Source organism: Penicillium odoratum (genome assembly GCF_028828045.1).
Source record: "Penicillium odoratum strain IBT 22623 chromosome Unknown utg000003l_segment0_segment0, whole genome shotgun sequence".
Classification (NCBI taxonomy): domain Eukaryota; kingdom Fungi; phylum Ascomycota; class Eurotiomycetes; order Eurotiales; family Aspergillaceae; genus Penicillium; species Penicillium odoratum.
This window is the reverse complement of record NW_026643145.1, coordinates 48,550-67,794: the sequence shown is the minus strand read 5'-3', so window position 1 is coordinate 67,794 and position 19,245 is coordinate 48,550. Positions and strand designations below refer to the sequence as shown.

Here is a 19,245-nt window from a genome sequence, read left to right as displayed (position 1 = left end):
CAGCTTGCAAATGAAACGGGATGACTGACGTGACACCCTTCTGAGATAGGACTTGTCAGGAATCAAGGGCCATCTGTGGTCTTCATTGCGTGAAGAGGTGTATTGATCAGACCTTTTCATTTCGTATTCCGTGCTTTCTCTTTTGACTCTTTGCGTTTGGACTCATGTTTCATGGGCCGGTATACTGTCTTTCTTGAAGGCGTTTCACGTTTCACCGCATGCAGTACATCATCTGCAAATTCAAATTCGAGCCAAATTTCTGCGATCTGAAGGGCAGTATGACACCAGAGGATCTGAATGATTTGTACAAAAACATCCCATTGGATCAATCACATTATTCCCCTGATTCCATAGGATTATAATCTTCTGCTTATGATTCGGCTTATGCAGGACCCATTTGGCCCGCACCTCCTTCCAACCCTCGAAATACTCTGAGATCATTCTGACCAGTTCACTCTTCCCACCTTCCAAGTGGAGAAGCAAAAGTGGGGCTTCCCACTTCCCCACTTCCCCTTATCTACTGATCTATGGTTACCTCAGCCTTCCGGAAATGTGTATTCGTAACTGCGGATATTTCCCGAGGTCCATCAAACTTTTTCACAATCTGCAACCATTCGGCCCGTCTTGGCGCAAAGAAGAAATTTCGTTCCCATGAAGTTTTCAATAGTCCAATATATTCGTTACCCCTCACGTCTCTGGCGTCACTCCTTTTGCAGCCTTGAACGCCATTGTAAGTCGGAAAGTAACCTACGAGATGTCACGTCAAACATCGCTTGACTCACTCAATGAGGTTGAGATTGGAGCCTCAGTCCCCCAATTATCTCGGTCTGAATCAATTCGCTCTTCGGTGCAGGCCTTTACGCCTATACGTGAAGTTCTTTTCGTGGTTGTGGTCTGTATGTCACAATTCATGACACAGGCAGCTCTGGGAGCCTGTTTGTCACCATTGGATATCATTGGTCACAGCTTCAACATCACGAACGCCGGAACCCTCAGCTGGCTGATCGCGGGCTACTCTCTAACAGTTGGGACATTCATCTTGTTCTTCGGGCGTTGTGGAGATGTCTTTGGCTATCGTATTATGTTCATTATTGGTTTTCTATGGTTTTCAATCTGGTCCATGATTGCTGGCGTCAGTGTCTATTCAAACTCGGTCCTGTTTATATTTGCACGCACACTTCAGGGTCTTGGCCCAGCTATGCTTCTTCCGAATGGCCTGGCGCTATTAGGGGCCACTTACCGACCAGGCAAAAAGAAATATATGATATTTGCACTTTTTGGTGCAATGGCACCAAATGGAGCAGTGCTAGGAAGTGTCTTCGCTGCGATTTTCTCCCAGCTAGCTTGGTGGCCGTGGACGTTCTGGTCAATGGCCATATATTGCCTGATCTTGGCCATTCTTGGGGTTATCGTTATTCCCTCCTACCCGTCTTCTTGCAGAAGTCTAAGTTTCACTGAGCTTTGTCTCGAGCTCGACATTATCGGCGCCGTCTTCGGGGTGGCAGGCTTGGTCCTTGTTAATGTTGCCTGGAATCAAGCCCCGGTGGTAGGCTGGCAGGAAGTATATGTCTACGTGTTGCTGATCGTTGGTGCTATCATTCTGGTTTTTTTCTTCGTCTACGAGATTCGATTCGCCCCTAAGCCGCTCCTCCCTCTCGAAATCCTGAATCTTGATGTTTCATTTATTCTTGCATGCGTCGCATGTGGCTGGGCCAGTTTTGGCATCTGGATTTATTATTTCTTCAGATTCCTTGAGGACATCAGACACCAAACTCCATTACTCGTGGCTGCCGAGTTTGTTCCTGCTGCATTAATGGGTATCGTCGCCTCTCTTTCTACGGGGATTCTAATGAGCAAAATTCAACCGGGCTGGATCATGATGCTGGCTCTAACCGCCTTCACAATCGGAAACATTTTCTCCGCTATCGCTCCTGTTGACCAGTCATACTGGGCACTGACATTTGTTACCCTTTTAGTCATTCCTTGGGGTATGGACATGTCATTTCCCGCCGCCACAGTGGTCCTGTCCAATGCGGTCGGTCGCCGCCATCAAGGAGTTGCTGCTTCCTTGGTCACCACAGTGGTGAACTACAGTATATCCCTGGGACTCGGGTTCGCAGGTACGGTGGAAGTACATGTGAACCATGGGGGCAAAAATCTACATGACAAGTTGTTGGGCTACCGTGCAGCCTATTATATGGGGATCGGATTAGGTGGGCTTGGTATTGCAACAAGTCTGCTATATATCATTCAAGCTACACGGCGCTTGAGAGAAAACGCCATCAATACCGAAAAGACTTAAAAATACAGTATGGGGCTCTGGGTTGGCCTAATTTTGCAGATTGTGGTTTTATCCAATGTACCTTGACACCTTAGTAAAAACGGAGGGCGATAACCACCACTACGATGTCTTACCCCCCTCTCTACACGAATGTCACTTCGATAACATAATGAATATAGTTCTCACCTGACTTTGAAGTGTTAAGCCCTGCAAGTTTCCAGAAAAAACCAATGTACTTAGTCTCCATAGTTGGTCAATGGTCTCTAGAAGGCCCGTTAATTTCTCAGACGATGGGATACGCTACGATAGTCGTGATTCAGAAAGGACAGAAGACCAGATAGCTAGCCACAGCATAAAAAGAAGCCTACTAACTATGCCTTGCCGTGGCTCTTTCAGAAAAATCGAGCGTCCTTGAGTCCCAAAATATTCCAGTGTAAATGTGAGAAGAAAGTAAGATGGAGGTTAGATATCACCGAAGAAAATGACTTGAGTATTTACCAGATTGCACACAAGCCGCAATGCCTCGGCATTTTCAATCGTTCCGTCTTCGTTTAGCGTCCTAATTAGCCGAGTGGATGCCCGAATCAAGGCCCGCACTTACTGCTAAGCCCTCTATGGAGATTGAGATCGTACCCGACCGAAATGTAACACGAGAGCGAGCCGAGGTCTGACTTCTAATTGCAAACTTCCTTAGCCCAGCTTGGTCTCCCTGCTGGCACCCTCTGCTAAGTCACCCACAGAAGCTCTGCTTCCCCAAATATGCCAGACACATGTATATATCTCCAGATTGTCAATAACTTATTACATATACCATTTCTCTGATCTCCTCACCATATAACAAGATAACTACTTTCTGCAGGCAATAGTTTCCCCCCAATCCGCTTGGGTCAGGGCGTTGAAGCCGTCGTCACCCCAAGGCAGCGACACTCTGCAGCAGGGGGGCACTTGATCAAATATAGCAGTGGACTCCCTCACTGAGTTCCTACATACAAATGATAAAATATAAGCCCAAGGCCGTGTGGTCTCAATTCTAGCATCGGAGAAAGTATTCGATAAATCCCAAGACCAATTCACGAGACGTTCGGAATAGATCCAAAAGGTACCTTTCAAAGCAAAGCATTTGCGGGAGCTGTTGGAATAATTGAACTTGAACAGAGAGTGTTATCGCATGGCCATCAAGTTGATCATAGAGCCAACTCTGTACAGAGTATATGACGCTATGTTTTCGGTATGTTTGTTAAGTCCTGATCTATAGGATTCACTTCATGAAACTAACCAATGGCATATTCAATCGTATAGAAAATCCTCCGCGATTAATATACTCTCGAATAAAGAGCTCTATTCCTAGATAAGGTGGAGAAAACCAACTCATTAGCTATTATGCCCAGACCGAACTAGGCTAAGGCTCTAATGTCCGAGGCCTAGAAACTACCACTACCTATAGTCCCGAACACCCTAACCCTTACACTAATAGAATCAAGTCAAAAGAAAGCACAAGAGGCAGGACAAGAAAAGCCCCTGACAAGAATGCAAAAGCCGTTTGGGAAAATCAGATAGAAGAAAAGAGAAAATATATACATGCATGGAAGAATCATGGGTTTTAGATAAAATTGATTCGGATAACAATCCAGGGTACAGGCACCCCTCCGCCTTCGAGCCCTCAGCTCACATCTTTATCAAGAGGTACATAGACTTTAAGATTTGATCGCGAAATCACCACAACTACGGTGTCTCGTCGCGCTTGATGTAGCGTTTTTGCGGCAAAGATATTGTCTCCTTTTGTTCTTTAACTGATGAGTTGCTTTATTTGAAAATTGAAAATCATTCACATTATGCTTGCCTGAACTCAATTGATAGCGTGGCATTGGGAAGTCTCAGCCAGACTGCCCTGTTGATCCAAAATGTCGACAACACTCTTTGGAAGGTTCCAATCATTGATTTGCTGCTCGGTTACATAGACGGGAAGAGACTGAGGATTCGAGAATATGTTCTCGGGATCGAACTTTCGCTTAACGCTGACCAGCCGTGGGATGTCGTCCCCGTACCAGTCATACATTCCGCACTCTACCTTCGAATAAGTCCAGTTTTTGTAAACTCCTTGGAAGTGAGACTTCAATCGGCGATATGCGCTCGTAATCCAATTCAGGCAAGCTTCACGATCATAATCATCCTTCCACGTTGTCCGAAACATTGGCTCAAGGCTCTGGGAGCGGTAGCGGTATGCGTTGAAGTCGGATGGCACGCCACAAATGCGCCCACCGCGAGCAAAAAACACAATTGATGAAGTGCCCGGTGAGTGACGAATAATGTCTTCAAAATCCACTAGCGCAGCATCATCCAGCAAATCACACATGACGGCTGCAGCCGCGAAGGTCGCGTGTTCATGTGCGACTGAACTATCCCCTTGCACGTAGTGTGACATGAGTTCATCCAACGCCGTATCATAACGATCTTACTCGTCAATTGAAAGGACTTCAGCACTGCCGGGCTTCAAGATGAAATTTGGCAAGATCGACTGAAGGTCTTCCTTGGGTCCAGCAAACATACCCATCGCTGTAATTTCATCTTTATAAAGCGTGAATGTCGATGTCAAACGCGTATCGGTATATGGTGCCCAATTCTGCCAGGAACTGAAGATTTCGTTGAACTCGTCCCACTTCCATGTGATCGCAAAAGTAGAGAATTTCTCAACCTTTGTTGTTCGATAGGTGTATTCGATGACCATGCCGAAGTTTGCATTCCCAGCCCCACGCAAGGCCCAAAACAGGTCGGGATTTTCTTCGGAGCTTGCATGGATTAGTCTACCATGGCAGTCTATGAGTTTCAGACCAATGACCGTGTCGCAGCTTGCCCCGAGGAAACGATGCAGGTAGCCGTTCCCGCCACCCAGTGCGTGGCCACCGACCGCTACATCATTGCAAATCCCCGCTGGAACAACCAGCTTGCGATCGGCGAGGGCCGGGTAAAGCTTTTTGAACTTTACTGCAGGGCCAACCTTGACGTGAGTATTGTCGTCACTGATCTCAACGGTATCAAGATGACGCAGATCAATAACGACGACACCATCTGCTGCAGAGTAGCCGTTGACATCATGGCCGCCAGAGCGAATCCGAAATTTCTCTTTTCGGCGAATTACATCGCTAAGACAAGACGCTGCCTCTTCTGCCGTCCTAGGAAGCAGAATCGAGGTTGGTTTGTGCCCATACAGAGTGTTCCAGCCGTTGCTGTGTTCCTCGTAGCGCGCATCTCCGAGATGTATTATTTCCATTGCGGATTCGTGGTTCCAAGCAGTGAGTAATCGGTAAATTGATGGGGGCACCGAAAAATCTTGGGATTGAAATGTTGTTGGGAGGCTATTCAATTGAATTTGATATGAGTAGATATAGACAAGGTCAAGAATTTTGAATTGACTTCTTGCCGTTTTTATATCTGATCTAAAACTCCAAGGAATTAAGGTTCTTCCTCATACCCGGTGAAAGCCGAAAACCATATTTAAGTGAGGAGTATGATATAATGCACTAAATAATACTATTACTGGCATTGAATACATGAAAAATATACACTGCGATGCCTCGGCCCTTTTGTCCTTCTCCATGTTTGTTTTTTACCGTCTCGGGTAGCCGGTCGGGTAGCCGAGTGGATTTATCACGTCACGAACTTAGTCCCGTGCCCTTCATCGAGATTGAAATCGAACCCGACTAGTCAGCCCAACTGATAAGAGCGAAGAAAACAGGTTATGGTTGTTCTATCAACACTAACTTTTTTGTCCACGAACAAACTTGTTTTATGGTTTCTGTTGCCACAGGTGGGACATGGCTCTCCACTTCCCTTCCCCACATGAATCAACTTATCCCGCCACAACAGAGGTGGGGAACATGGAATGGAAGCGTGCCTTTTTCTACTCCGAATTTAAAGATGCATAGATTATTCTCTATTTTAGATACTTTCAGGTCAATTATGTGACGCTGATTCAAGGCATGAAAATTCATTCCACAATAGGAATTACACGACAAGAGACTGAAACCGCACTGTATCACCTTCATTTATTCATTCAGATTGCCTCTGACGAAGATATTTCGATTCTAATTATCAGTGGTGGTTCTTCGGGTCTATTTTCGGCGTGCATGTTGGAGCAACTCGGCGGTCCGTATTTCTTCTCTCTTCTACAACACGATACATTATTATCTTAGCTACTAGACCTAACGTTAGAAAGCTTTAGCTCAGTATCTAAGGAAGTACTTCGAAAACTTTTATACATACGTAGCTCGTAAAAGTCTATACTGTATTATTCTCCTTTTCTAACTACCTAATAAATACTGGATTTTAATTCTTAGAACTTTAGATAGTAAATTCCTATCACCAAATAGTATTAACTTATAACTCCTAAGAGGAATAGATGAAGATCTACTTTATTTCCCTAGACTCTTAGGAAGCGTAGATGTTAACGAGGACTTAAGCTTTACTATCATCTAAAGAAAGCGCTATAGGGGGCTTTTAAATACGATTATTGGCTATTTAGGCCTAAGTTAGGTAAAGTGATTTAGATACTTATAGAATATACTACCTTTGACTAATAATATGACTATAATCCTACTCCTATACTAAAAGTATTATAAAAGATTAATCCGAATAAACGTATTGGAAGAATGGAGCTCTCAATTTTGCATACAGAATAGACAGACACACTACATTGTAATTTCAATCACGACTACCTGCATCCCCAAGTGAAACTTGACAGTGGTCTAAGTCAAGAGCATCAAAAAAAGCCGGGAATGAATCTCTTCGTTGTGCGATGCCAGTCCTCCCATGTGTTCCCAAATTTTTGCCTCAGCATGTTCTCCTCATCTCGTACTCTCAGAGCCAAAATCCAGAAAACACCTCCCATCAAAGCCACGCTAATGCCAAGCCCCAATCCTTCCAGTTGAGATAACACCATCTCTGGAATCCAACAGGCCGGGGTTGCATCCCATCGAAGGAATAAAATTGCACCGCCCAGGCAAAGCATTGCTAGTCCTGTATAGCTAGGATGCTGAATCCAGCTATAGATTCCCGTAGTCACCAAATGAGGTGGCGGGGCAAGATGGAATGTAAAGCATTTTCCGAGACAGCCGTAAGCTGAGAGGCGCACATATGTGCCGATGTAAATCAAAAGGAGCGCCGTGACCGATATATGATTCCAGGCGAAGAGCTCGGGGTTGATATTCAGGGCTAATGGACAACTTTGCGACATACGAACAGGGGTGAATTGGGCAAATGCTACCAGAAGCCCATGATAAATGACAATAGATATGCAAACTCCGTGCGCGAATGTCGAGAAATTTCCTGAAACAAAGCTGATGCGATCTATAGTGTGTCGATGTTCCTTCTCTGGAGTTGGATTTGGGGGAGTGGCACAAAGTACGACAAAATACCCCGCAGTCATCATAGCAATGGCGAGTACTGCTGAGGCTTGTCCAGACATATTGAGCTCCAGTGGTTTGACTCGTAGACAGATGAGTAGTCTCACAACACGGCCGAGAGAGCAAATTCTTTATAGAGAGGCCTTTCGTCATCCCTTGCGTTTTCTCGCAGCGGTGTGACGCGCAAAAGTAGAAATTGAAATTCTGGCCGTTCCTGTCAACATTCATATCCAATTAGAGTCCCTATTATGATGCCCGAGGACGTCCGACAGGGATCGAAAGTACAGATCTCACCAAGCATAATAATTCAGCCACTCTCTTGGTAAGCCCCACACCCCACTCCCCACACTATCAAAAATGATTGCTTTTGGTCTAGACATGCCTTTGCCCCTTACAGGACATAGCAAGAACCACTACTGACAAAAGTTCCTTTATCAAAGGGAATTCCGAGATCGGGTTTCTTTGGAGTGCTATGATCTATCAAAATCATCTAATTGAAATCCTGAAATTCTCCTAAGCTACAAAATCTATTCCAGCCATGCAGTGGCAGAATGCCCCTTGATTCGAGAATCTACTTGAGCTATCGATCATCACAAATTGTTGAAGTCGATGGCCTCAAGGGCCCAAAAACCACAATAGCTTTTCATGCAAGCCTCCAAGGACCACACTTGCACTGATATACCGGCCGCAAATATTCAGAGAATTTTTAATCGCAATTAGCTCATCTACATTTTCATGAAATTTAATCCACTTCTCTTTCCATAAACGTAGACTGAAAATGTAGCTTCAGGCTTGGAACAAAAGTCATTGTACAGGCGGTCATCTTGGTACACTAAGCTTACTGGTACGTTAGTTCTCTGTATTATATCCCCGGATGCTTTGCTTTTCTGTATATGCCAGTGGTCCACCGGTATACTTTGGTTGAAATATTTACTTTCGACTCCATGAGATTACCAACATTTGGCATCAACCACAACCTCGGGACTTTGGAACTCATAGCCAGGGACACAAGCTTTGTGAAATTGCCCATTCAGAATTACAATTCATGAAACTCGAGAAGGTCAGCTACGTTGTGATGGGCATGGAAAGACTCGAAAATCATGATACGACAAAGCTGACTCAGCGGCCCATTCCCAAAAAGGATATGATTGGCGTAATTATGCAATCGATACACGGTTCGCCCCGCACTGACCCGTAGTTCGCACCGATCCGTGGGTCAGTGCGGGGCGATACGTGCCATCTGTCGGATTATGGCTGAACGCCTAAAATCATTCCCGTTTCACGCAAACTCGATCAGAAAACTCAATATTATGCACAGATAGACTTTATATTTAAGTAGTACCTGTTAAGTTAGACTATATTAAATGTATTGAACATAAGATCCTATAATTCAAGAAGGAAATCCTTCTTGTCAGTCTTCTACTTTGTGGGAATGCAGATGCAGTATCATACAGAGCACGATGACCGTTTGTATGGCTGCCACGTGGCAGCCACTTCAGCCAAAAGCAACAAAATCAAACTTGAATCATGAAACAGGATTGAGGTTGAGCTAAATCGCTCTATGAACATGTGATGGATGATTACCCTGGAAACCACTGCACCGAACTTTAGAGCAGGGAAATCTATTCCGCAGGGTAATAAATATCTAGAAGAGGGTCTGTGCGGTGCGATACGTGGCTCGAATAGTCAATAAATGCCCTGCCCCACCCCATCCTGTGGGTGGCCTAGTCACACAAAAGGGGCCAAAACACTCCTGAGCCTTGTGTCTCTTAGATGCCCAGTAACCTGACTGAAGCAATATCACTGTCACAATCCATCAAAAGCCAGATATCTCGTCCTCGGAATACCGATTTGATTTCGATTTATGACAGTGCTGAGCAGATTTTGAAGGGAAAGCAGGAGAGTATTCTTTGAGGAACGACATATTCAAGTTAAGATATGCAAGCAAAGAACCCCACAATATGATTGGCTTATAAAAGAAAGGCTACGATGTATATGGCAGGTATGCAAGGCTGGATGATGCATCCTTGTCCCACCAGTATGCAAGGGTAAAAAAATGCCCAATCAGCGATTCTGGGGTCTACTATCGCGTCATGGGGGTTTTATCATATCTTATTGAACGAGACTAGTGAAAAAAAGGCTGAGGGGAAAATCATATAATTTGGACTCGAACGCCCCTGATTATTCTCATAGTCTTGCCGTGAAATCAATATAATGGCACCGCTAATTATCGATACCGATGACTCGAATGGCTATGTTCCAAATACGGGTGACATTAACTTTGAAAGCGACACAAAGAAACACCTGAATGACCATCTGAGTACAATTGGCGCATCGTCAAGTACAACATGTGAGATTATTGGCAGCATTTACCGTTCAGAAGATTCTAATGCAAGGAAGTTCACCCTCAAGAACCAATCGCCATTTGCGGCATGTCTGTTCGTCTCCCTGGAGGCATACACTCGCCACAACAGCTCTGGGACTTTTTGATTGCTAAAGGTGATGCTCGCGGCCCAGTACCTAAGTCAAGATATGACGCCTCTGCATACTACTCTGACTCCGAGATGCCGAATCCCGGTAGTACCAAGACCGAATATGGATATTTTCTTGATGAGAGCATTGACTTGGCTTACATTGATACGTCATTCTTCTCCATGGCAAAGCTCGATGTTGAGAGAATGGACCCACACCAACGACAAATGCTCGAGGTTGCTCGCGAGTGCCTTGAAGATGCAGGTGTGAACTGGAAAGGTCGACCGATCGGCTGCTATATGGGAAGCTTTGGTGAGGATTGGGTCGAGATGTCTGCGAAGGAGAACCAGCAATATGGCTTATACCGTGTGACTGGATATGGAGATTTCATGCTTTCCAACCGCATTTCATATGAAATGGATCTGACGGGACCAAGGTGAGTCAATGTCTGATATTTTGCACATCACTCACTCCTCTTCCACCTTGCTACCTTCCTGTCATTCTTACGTTGCCCTCCAATTTATACTATATCATATCCTGACTTATAACCTGCAGCATGGTAATCCGCACGGGCTGCTCTGCAGCTCTTGTTGCATTGCACGAGGCATGTGTAGCGGTTTCCAGAGGCGACTGCGAAGGAGCCATTGTCGGCGGAGCCAATTTAATAATGGCCCCAGGAATGACCGCCGCAATGTCAGAGCAAGGCGTTCTTGCCCCAGATGGGTCGTGCAAAACTTTTTCTGCTGATGCTAATGGCTATGCTCGTGGAGAGGCAGTCTCTGCTATCTTTATCAAGCCACTAGCAGAGGCTATACGCGATGGCAACCCGGTGCGAGCTGTTATCCGCGCAACAGCTTCAAATAGCGATGGAAAGGGTACCGGTGCCGGCATATCAATGCCAAATGATGTTGCACAAGAAGCAATGATCAGGCGAGCTTACGAAGTTGCTGGTATCCCGGAGTACGATTACTCCCAAACAGCCTTCGTTGAGTGCCATGGCACAGGAACCTCAATCGGAGACCCAATAGAGACCAGGGCAATTGGTCGTGTCTTTGGTCCATCCGGGGGTGTTCAAATTGGCTCTGTCAAGCCTAATCTTGGCCACTCTGAAGGTGCCTCAGGCCTAACCTCGCTAATCAAGTCAGTTTTGGCACTAGAGCATCGTGTTATTCCCCCGAACATCAAGTTCAATGAGCCTAACCCTAATATACCATGGGAAAGTGGTCTTTCTGTGCCCACAGAGGCAATGCCATGGCCCAACTCTCGAAAAGAGCGTATCAGTGTCAACTCTTTTGGAATTGGAGGCACAAACGCTCATGTCATCCTCGATTCCGCTCAAAGCTTCGGTGTCTCTCCTATCACGAATCAGACTATGACAACTCCACAACTACTTGTCTATTCCGCCAACAATGCCGATTCACTGAAGAAGATAATAGTCAATTACAGTGATTACGCACAAAAACACCCCGGTATGGTGAATAACCTGGCCTTCACTCTAGCCAAACGAAGAGAGCATTTGTCCTATCGAGCATTCGCCGTGGCAAACCTATTTGGGGGTATTACGGCTTCACTACCTTTTCGGTCTTCTAGCGAAACTCCCAATATTGTCATGGTCTTCACTGGCCAGGGTGCCCAATGGCCAGAAATGGGTCGGTGCATGATACTGGCCTATCCTGTCTTCAAAAAGAGTATCAGATCTCTTGATGCGTATATCCAAACCCTTGAGGATGATGCTCCAGACTGGACAATTGAGGAAGAGCTACAGAAGCCAATCCAGACTAGCAGACTCGGCTCAGCTGAATATTCTCAGCCTCTTTGCACTGCAATTCAAATAGCCCTAGTCGACATCTTTGCCTCCGTTGGTGTTCAGTCTGATGCTGTTATTGGTCACTCTAGTGGCGAGATAGCTGCCGCATATGCTGCCGGTGCACTCACTGCCAAGGAGGCCATTATAACTGCGTTTTATCGTGGTAAGGTCACCAAAATGCAAACCAAAATAGGGGCTATGGCCGCGATAGGCCTTGGCTCAGACAGCGTACAAGAATATCTGCAGCCCGGAGTAACTGTTGCTTGCGAAAACTCGAACAAAAGTGTTACTATCGCTGGTGACTGCGAGGCAGTTGAGTTTTCAATGACCAGAATCAAAGAAACCCATCCTGACATCCTGGCCAAAAAGCTACAGGTAGACAAGGCATACCATTCTCACCATATGGCTGAGATAGGTGATATATATCATGCCCTTATAGAAAATCACATATCCAGCAAAGGCTCAAAATCGACCTTCAAAATGCTGTTTTTCAGTAGCCTTGAGGGCAAGCTACTCACCCCGGAGTCGAACCTGGATTCCCGATATTGGCAGAGAAATTTAGAGTGTCCTGTCCTCTTCCACTCTGCTATTTCCTCCATCATCCGGCACAAAATTGCGAACAATATGGTATTCCTCGAGGTCGGCCCACATTCCGCTCTCGCTGGTCCCCTACGTCAAGTCCAGAGCCACCTATCTAACACTTCTCCTTATGCCTGTTCACTCGTTCGCAACCAGAACGACGTGGAATCATTTTTAACAGCCATCGGGAAGCTTTATACTCTTAATGCTAGCCTTGACCTTAACCGGGTCATTACGGAGGGTTTGGCCCTACCAGATCTTCCGAGATACCCCTGGGACCATTCAAAGAAATTTTGGCACGAGTCTCGATTAACCAAGCATTGGCGACACCGACTGGGAGGACATAAGCATCACAGTCTTTTGGGCGTTCGACTAGCAGAAAGTCTCGAATTTGAGGTTCTTTTCCGCAATGTCTTCCATCTGGACAACGCGGCATGGATTCGTGACCACAAAATCGGCGAAGATATCGTCTTTCCTCTCGCTGCTTATGTTGGAATGGTTGGCGAGGCTGTGCGGCAGATCACTGGAGTCAATGAAGCATTTATAATGCGAAATGTGGTCGCCAATACTGCATTGGTCTTGAGAGAAAACAGCCAGCCAGTCGAAATAATGACTATAATGCGCCGTCACCGCTTAACAGATTTCCTCGACAGTGACTGGTGGGAGTTCACAATCGCTTCTCACAGCGGCACAGTCTCAATAAAGCATTGCTTTGGTGAGGCTAGATCATATAGCGGAAATGTCTACCAGGAAAGCAGTACCCCTCTATTGCGCAAAATCGATACTCGTCGCTGTTACCGGTCTATGGCTAGATCTGGTCTCAATTTCGGGCCTGCATTCCAACGTCTAGATGACATTCGGTCAGATACTCTGACAACAGAGGCAACATCAGAGGTAATCAGCAAGACAACCGATGGCGAGGGCTACCACCTCCATCCGACCATAATTGATGCTTTGCTACAGCTACTCAGTATCGCTGCATCAAAGGGTTACGCCAATCCTACCACTAAAATGATGGTGCCGACGAACATCGAGGAATTGTGTATTTACACAAGTCATGAAAATGTCCAAGTCCGAGCATCTGCATCATACACTCCAAACGGCTCTATCATTGGTGGCGGACAGTGTGTCTCTAATGGTAAGCTTGTCTTACGTGGTTCGGGCATCAGGCTCTCTGTTATAGATGACCAGGAGTCCAAAGCCGATGAAACTACTGCCCGCGCAGAATGGGGGCCTCACATTGACTTTTTGGATGTGAATACTCTTATTCTGCCATCGGTCGATCGTAGTGCCCACACAGAAGCCCTAACAGAGCTATGCCATATTTGCATGGTTCACACAAATCGAGTCATTGCAGGCCTTGACACTACAATCAGTCATATGCGAAAGTATCGGTCTTGGGTTAGGGCACAACTGCAGCTTTGTGATTTTGATCACTCCATGCTTGACAATTATACCATTGAGCAGCAAGTCAAGTGCGTTGTCAATAATTTGTCGCAAACTGTAGCTGCCGCTCCTTCTAAGGCCATTCAGAAGATATTCAACAGTGTCGAAAGGATCTTCACCGGTGAAGTAGAGGCACTGGATTTACTTATTTCGGACGGCACAATGAACAGCCTATATGCCTCCATTGATCAGTGTGATGAGTCACAGTTTTTTCAACATTTGGCACACAGCAAGCCCAATCTACGTGTCCTCGAGATCGGTGCCGGGCTAGGTGGGTCTACTGCCAGTGCCTTGAGGTACTTAACGCCCGGTGGTAGAACGCTATACTCAAGTTATACCTTTACTGATATTTCTCCTGGATTCTTCGTTGCTGCGAAAAATCGCTTCGGTTCATATCCCAACATGGAATTTGCAACTCTCGATATTAGCAAAGACCCCCTGGAGCAGGGCTTTCATGGTGTATACGATCTCATCCTAGCAACCAATGTGATTCACGCCACCCCATATCTTAATGAAAGTTTGAAGAATGTGCACAAACTACTCGCACCCAGTGGCCGGCTTTTGCTTCATGAGCTAGCACCATCACCAACTTCTAAATGGGTGAATTACATCTGGGGAACTCTCGCGGGCTGGTGGAATGGCGAAGCTGATGACCGAGTAGATGAGCCATATGTGGATGTCCATCGCTGGGTGAGAGAGCTGAAGGCTGCTGGATTCCGTACCCCCGATGCTGTCGTTCTTGATGCACCAGAACCATATCAGCTGGGTGCTGTTATTGTGGCCAGACAGGCGCCTGAGAAGGAAAACTTTCCTAAGAAATGTGTGACACTCCTGAGTCTTTCTGCGTCTAGTCGTATACGCTCTATGGTTCAGGCTTTGGAAAACAGGGGATATGTCGTTGACCGCTGGGGACTACAGGGCGCCCATTTGCCTGCTAGCCAAGACGTGATTGCTTTCCTTGATGATGAAGCACCATTCTTCGAAAACATAGATCAACAGCGATTCGAAGCATTCAAAGCCTTAGTTGAGAATATGGAAGAATGCGGTATCGGTATTCTCTGGGTGACCAAACTTTTACAAATGGAGTGTCGGGATCCACGATATGGCCAGATCAACGGCATCGCGAGATCCATCCGATCCGAGAAACTGGTTAGCCTTGCCACATGTGAGGTCGACAACGTGGACTCTGATTCTTCCCGCGATAAAATTATCGATGTGTTCGAGAGATTTCAGCTACGCCAAGAGGGCCACTCTCTGAAGCCTGAATTCGAATACGCTGTTGTCAGAAATACGGTCCAGGTTGCACGCGTTTATCCCTTCCTGGTGCATGACGAGATCTCGACCTCTTCTGTAGACGATGTTATTACTCTACGCTCGAGGAAGCCTGGTAGTCTAAGCACTTTGCACTGGGCTTGCCAGGAGACAAAACAACTACTGGAGGGTGATGATGTGGAGATTGACATACATTCCACTGGCTTGAACTTCAGGGTATGTCGCAAGATCACGAAAGATGGGAAATACAAGAACTAACAATATTTTCTAGGATGTTTTATGTGCAATGAATATTGTCGAAGCTTCTGGAATTGGATTTGGCCTTGAGGCTGCTGGTACTGTTCGGCGTACCGGTCCTCACGTCAAAGATCTAAAAGCTGGCGACCGTGTGTTTTTGATTGGATCTGGTGCATTCAGCACCCAGGTAGTTGTTTCCGAAAATCTCTGTGAGAGAATCCCAGGTGGTTTGACTTTTGAGGATGCGGCTACAATGCCTTGTGTGTTCGCTACATCGATATACTGCATTTTCAACATTGGCAATCTACAGAAAGGACAGGTACGTTTTCGGATGTCTTCTTGCTTCTTTGACTTGCTTCTGAATTGGATTTGACGATCCTTCTAGTCCATTCTTATACATAGTGCCTGTGGAGGGGTTGGCATCGCTTCCATTCAGCTCGCTCAGATGGTCGGTGCTGAGATTTATGTCACTGTCGGGAATGAGGAGAAAGTGAAATATCTCATGGAAAATTTTGGTCTACCTCGAAAGCGAATCTTCAATTCTCGCAACATCTCGTTTGTCGAGGACGTTCTACGGGAGACCAACGGCGGTGTCGACCTAGCACTTAACTCACTGTCTGGCGAGTTGCTACATGCTACGTGGAAGTGCATTGCAGTCTTTGGAAAAATGATCGAGATTGGCAAACGAGATCTGTTAGGATCTGGAAAGCTTGATATGAGCCCCTTCATCCAAAATCGCAATTATTGCTGCGTTGACTTGGATCAGATCTGCTTAAGGAGACCGACCATTTTGAAGCAGTATGTATTGACAGGACTTGAAGTTATGATGAATGATACTGACATAGCATAAGGCTACTTAAGAGAGTCGTTCAGCTGCTTAGAGAGCGATATATCCATCCGATCCGACCAATCAAAATCTTCAAAGCAGATGCAATACTGGACGCATTCCGATACATGCAACAGGGTATCCACTTAGGCAAGATCGTGGTGTCGATTCGCGATTCTGCCAGTCAGGTGAATCTAGATTTAGAGGGGCAGGTACAAAAGCGCAGAGAGCCCACGCAGTTCACCAGTTCTGGCGCATATCTCTTGGTCGGCGGCCTCGGAGGCATAGGCCGTTGTCTTTCTGTCTGGATGGCAGAACGTGGCGCACGTCACTTCATTTTTCTTTCCCGCAGCGCGGGTACAAGCCAGGAGCACCGAGACTTTGCTCGAGAGCTAATCAGTATGGGGTGCCACGTCGGCTTTGTCCAGGGTAGTGTTTCCAATCTTGACGATGTGACCAAGGCCGTCACGCGAGCTCAAGCTGAGGGCCAATTGAAGGGTATCTTTCAGATGTCCATGGTAAACCGGGACCAAAACTTGACACGTATGACCCTGGATGACTGGAACGAAGCCGTGAATCCTAAAGTCAATGGAACCTGGAACCTCCATAATACAGCTCTCTCCGCTGGCGCAGAACTTGACTTTTTTGTCCTTTTCAGCTCTCTGTCTGGTATGTTTGGGCAGCCTGGTCAAAGTAACTATGCCGGCGCGAATACCTTCCTGGATGCATTCTCTCAATACCGCCTTGGCTTGGGATTGCCGGCCTGTGCGATTGGTATAGGAGCGGTCGAGGAAGTGGGCTGCCTCGCCGTCCGCGAATCAGTCATGCAAAGGTTCAAGGCCACCGGTATATTGGGTGATACAATTTCTATATGCCAGCTTTTCGAGGGAATAGAGTTGGCCATCAAATCGACAACCGACAAGCCTTCAAACAACTTCTGCATTGGACTTCAATGTAGGGTGCCCCTGAATGATCCTGGTAACCGTGCTCTCTGGAAGCAAGACATCCGGACGGCGGTCTTCCACAACAAAGCCACCAGCAACACATCAAGTACTGCCTCCAGTGACAATCTCAAATCATTCATCGCCTCGGCGAAGGGCCATCCCACTTTGTTAGTTCGACCAGATTCCGCTCATTTTCTAGCTCTCGAGATTGGAAAGAAAGTTTTCAGCTTCTTGTTGAAGTCAGAAGATGATCTGCATACATGGTGCTCATTGTCTGATCTTGGTATGGATTCTCTTGTGGCAATCGAAATGAGGCAGTGGTGGAAAATGACGTTCAAGTTCGATATCAGTGTGCTGGAGATGATGGGAATGGGCACTTTGGATGCCCTCGGGGAGCATGCTGCCAAGGGTTTGCTGATATTGTTCAATGGTGGCGATGAACAGGCCAATTAGACAAATTTGTTGAGGCTCAATATTCTGGGTAGTAAGCTGTTTGGTTGTTTAAGCTGAATAAATATAGTACTTTTTAATTGATTGCATCTTTTTCCGAGCCCATGTATTCCATCCGGTATTGTTCAAAGAATAAATACAGTCAAACCTCGCTTATAGCTCCCGCGGAATTACCACACCCTCGGATCTATCACGCCCTTCGCTTGGATGAACCCACTTTTATCCCTTTCTCTATAGTAAATCTGTTAATCTGCATATTTCACCTCTGTGTAAAACTCTTCTTCTCAACCCCTACTTACTAAGCTCTTTCGACTAATCATAATACCTGACCTCGAGAATTTCGCCCTACCTACCGACCTCCCCTCCCCCCTACCACGGTACGATCGACCACTAAGAAGCGTTTGAAAAGCGGTCGACTAGGTAGATTGGATCTGCAGAAGTAAGCGCTAAGGGTTTATTAGTCTAAAATTCACCCTCGTCCGACCAACCAATTGTGTGTAGATTGGTTTCTATATGACTTTAAGCGCAAAAACAACTATATCAAGGGCCCTTTTATCCTGTTATTAGACTTCTGCATGGGCTGGGCCTTGGACATAATTTTCTGGCCCATGGGCCGGTAAATTTAAATCTCTATGTAATTACCATGTAGTCTATCAAAAACATTAGTATTAACTAGGTAATATATGTAATATATGTATATATTACTTAGGCTTTAGCATGGGTTGGGCCTTGGACATAATTTTCCGGCCCATGCATAGTCTGTGCCATAACCCGCAAATGGGTAGGTAAAGTCAACCCGCAACCCGCATGGGGCGGGTTGCGGGTTCGGGTGCGGGTTACCCACGCTAGCCCATCTTTGCATAATTTTTTATGTAATAAACCACTTTTATGTACAGTTTTATACATAAATTTCTATGTTTGTCCTGTTTGACGACCCATTGGGTAATAGGGATGTCAAAATGAAATTTCAAAATTTCGAAATTCCTGAAATTTGGCTGCTTGAAATGTAATTTGAAATGGGGCTTGAAATCTTGAAATCTAGCTAGTCCCAAAGTGGTAATGATTATCTTCCATTCTTCCAATCAAAACAGTCGAACGTAAAGCACGTGACATAGACATCATGTGTCATCTATCCCCCGCCGTCGCCGAGTTGGCCGCTTGGAATCATCTGGAACTCCTTGAGGCCATTCAGATACACGCTTCGACCTCGTCCGCATAAGATGAGCTGAATCTGAATTTGTTGTGGGTTTCGTTGAAGGACTAAGGGGAGGCTCCGAAGTTGGCTTCAACAAGGAGTTAAGCCTCGACTTCAACGCAGAAATGAGGGCAGGATTTGTTGATTCTGAAGCTGAAGTCAAAGCTGAATTCAATGCTAAAACCAGGGCAGACGTTGGTGATTGCTCTGTTGGTTGCTCTGGTGGTTGCTCTGGTGGTTGCTCTGGCGGTTGCTCTGGCGGTTGCTCTGGCGGTTGCTCTGGCGGTTGCTCTGGCGGTTGCTCTGGCGGTTGCTCTGGCGGTTGCTCTGGCGGTTG

At 46.1% G+C, this 19,245-nt stretch overlaps 4 protein-coding genes across 4 annotated transcripts; 2 read left to right on the top strand and 2 right to left on the bottom strand.

Moving 5' to 3' along the window:
* Positions 1-754: 754 nt before the first annotated feature.
* On the top strand, positions 755-2,302 carry N7520_003276 (MFS transporter; the record flags this gene model as incomplete). Its single annotated transcript, XM_057137211.1, has 1 exon — positions 755-2,302. One exon carries the CDS (start codon positions 755-757, stop codon positions 2,300-2,302), a length of 1,548 nt encoding a protein of 515 aa, XP_056997676.1.
* A 1,825-nt stretch (positions 2,303-4,127) lies between these two features.
* N7520_003275 (FAD-binding oxidoreductase) lies at positions 4,128-5,549 on the bottom strand (the record flags this gene model as incomplete). The annotated part of the gene is made up of 2 exons (XM_057137210.1): positions 4,128-4,677; positions 4,738-5,549. 2 exons carry the CDS (start codon positions 5,547-5,549, stop codon positions 4,128-4,130), a joined length of 1,362 nt encoding a protein of 453 aa, XP_056997675.1.
* Positions 5,550-7,037: 1,488 nt separating this feature from the next.
* Positions 7,038-7,742, bottom strand: N7520_003274 (methyltransferase family protein; the record flags this gene model as incomplete). The annotated part of the gene is made up of 1 exon (XM_057137209.1): positions 7,038-7,742. The coding sequence occupies one exon, from the start codon at positions 7,740-7,742 to the stop codon at positions 7,038-7,040; it is 705 nt and encodes a 234-aa protein (XP_056997674.1).
* A 2,370-nt stretch (positions 7,743-10,112) lies between these two features.
* On the top strand, positions 10,113-17,716 carry N7520_003273 (reducing polyketide synthase sphB; the record flags this gene model as incomplete). The annotated part of the gene is made up of 5 exons (XM_057137208.1): positions 10,113-10,588; positions 10,708-15,472; positions 15,528-15,812; positions 15,879-16,291; positions 16,345-17,716. 5 exons carry the CDS (start codon positions 10,113-10,115, stop codon positions 17,714-17,716), a joined length of 7,311 nt encoding a protein of 2,436 aa, XP_056997673.1.
* Between the last annotated feature and the right edge of the window lie 1,529 nt (positions 17,717-19,245).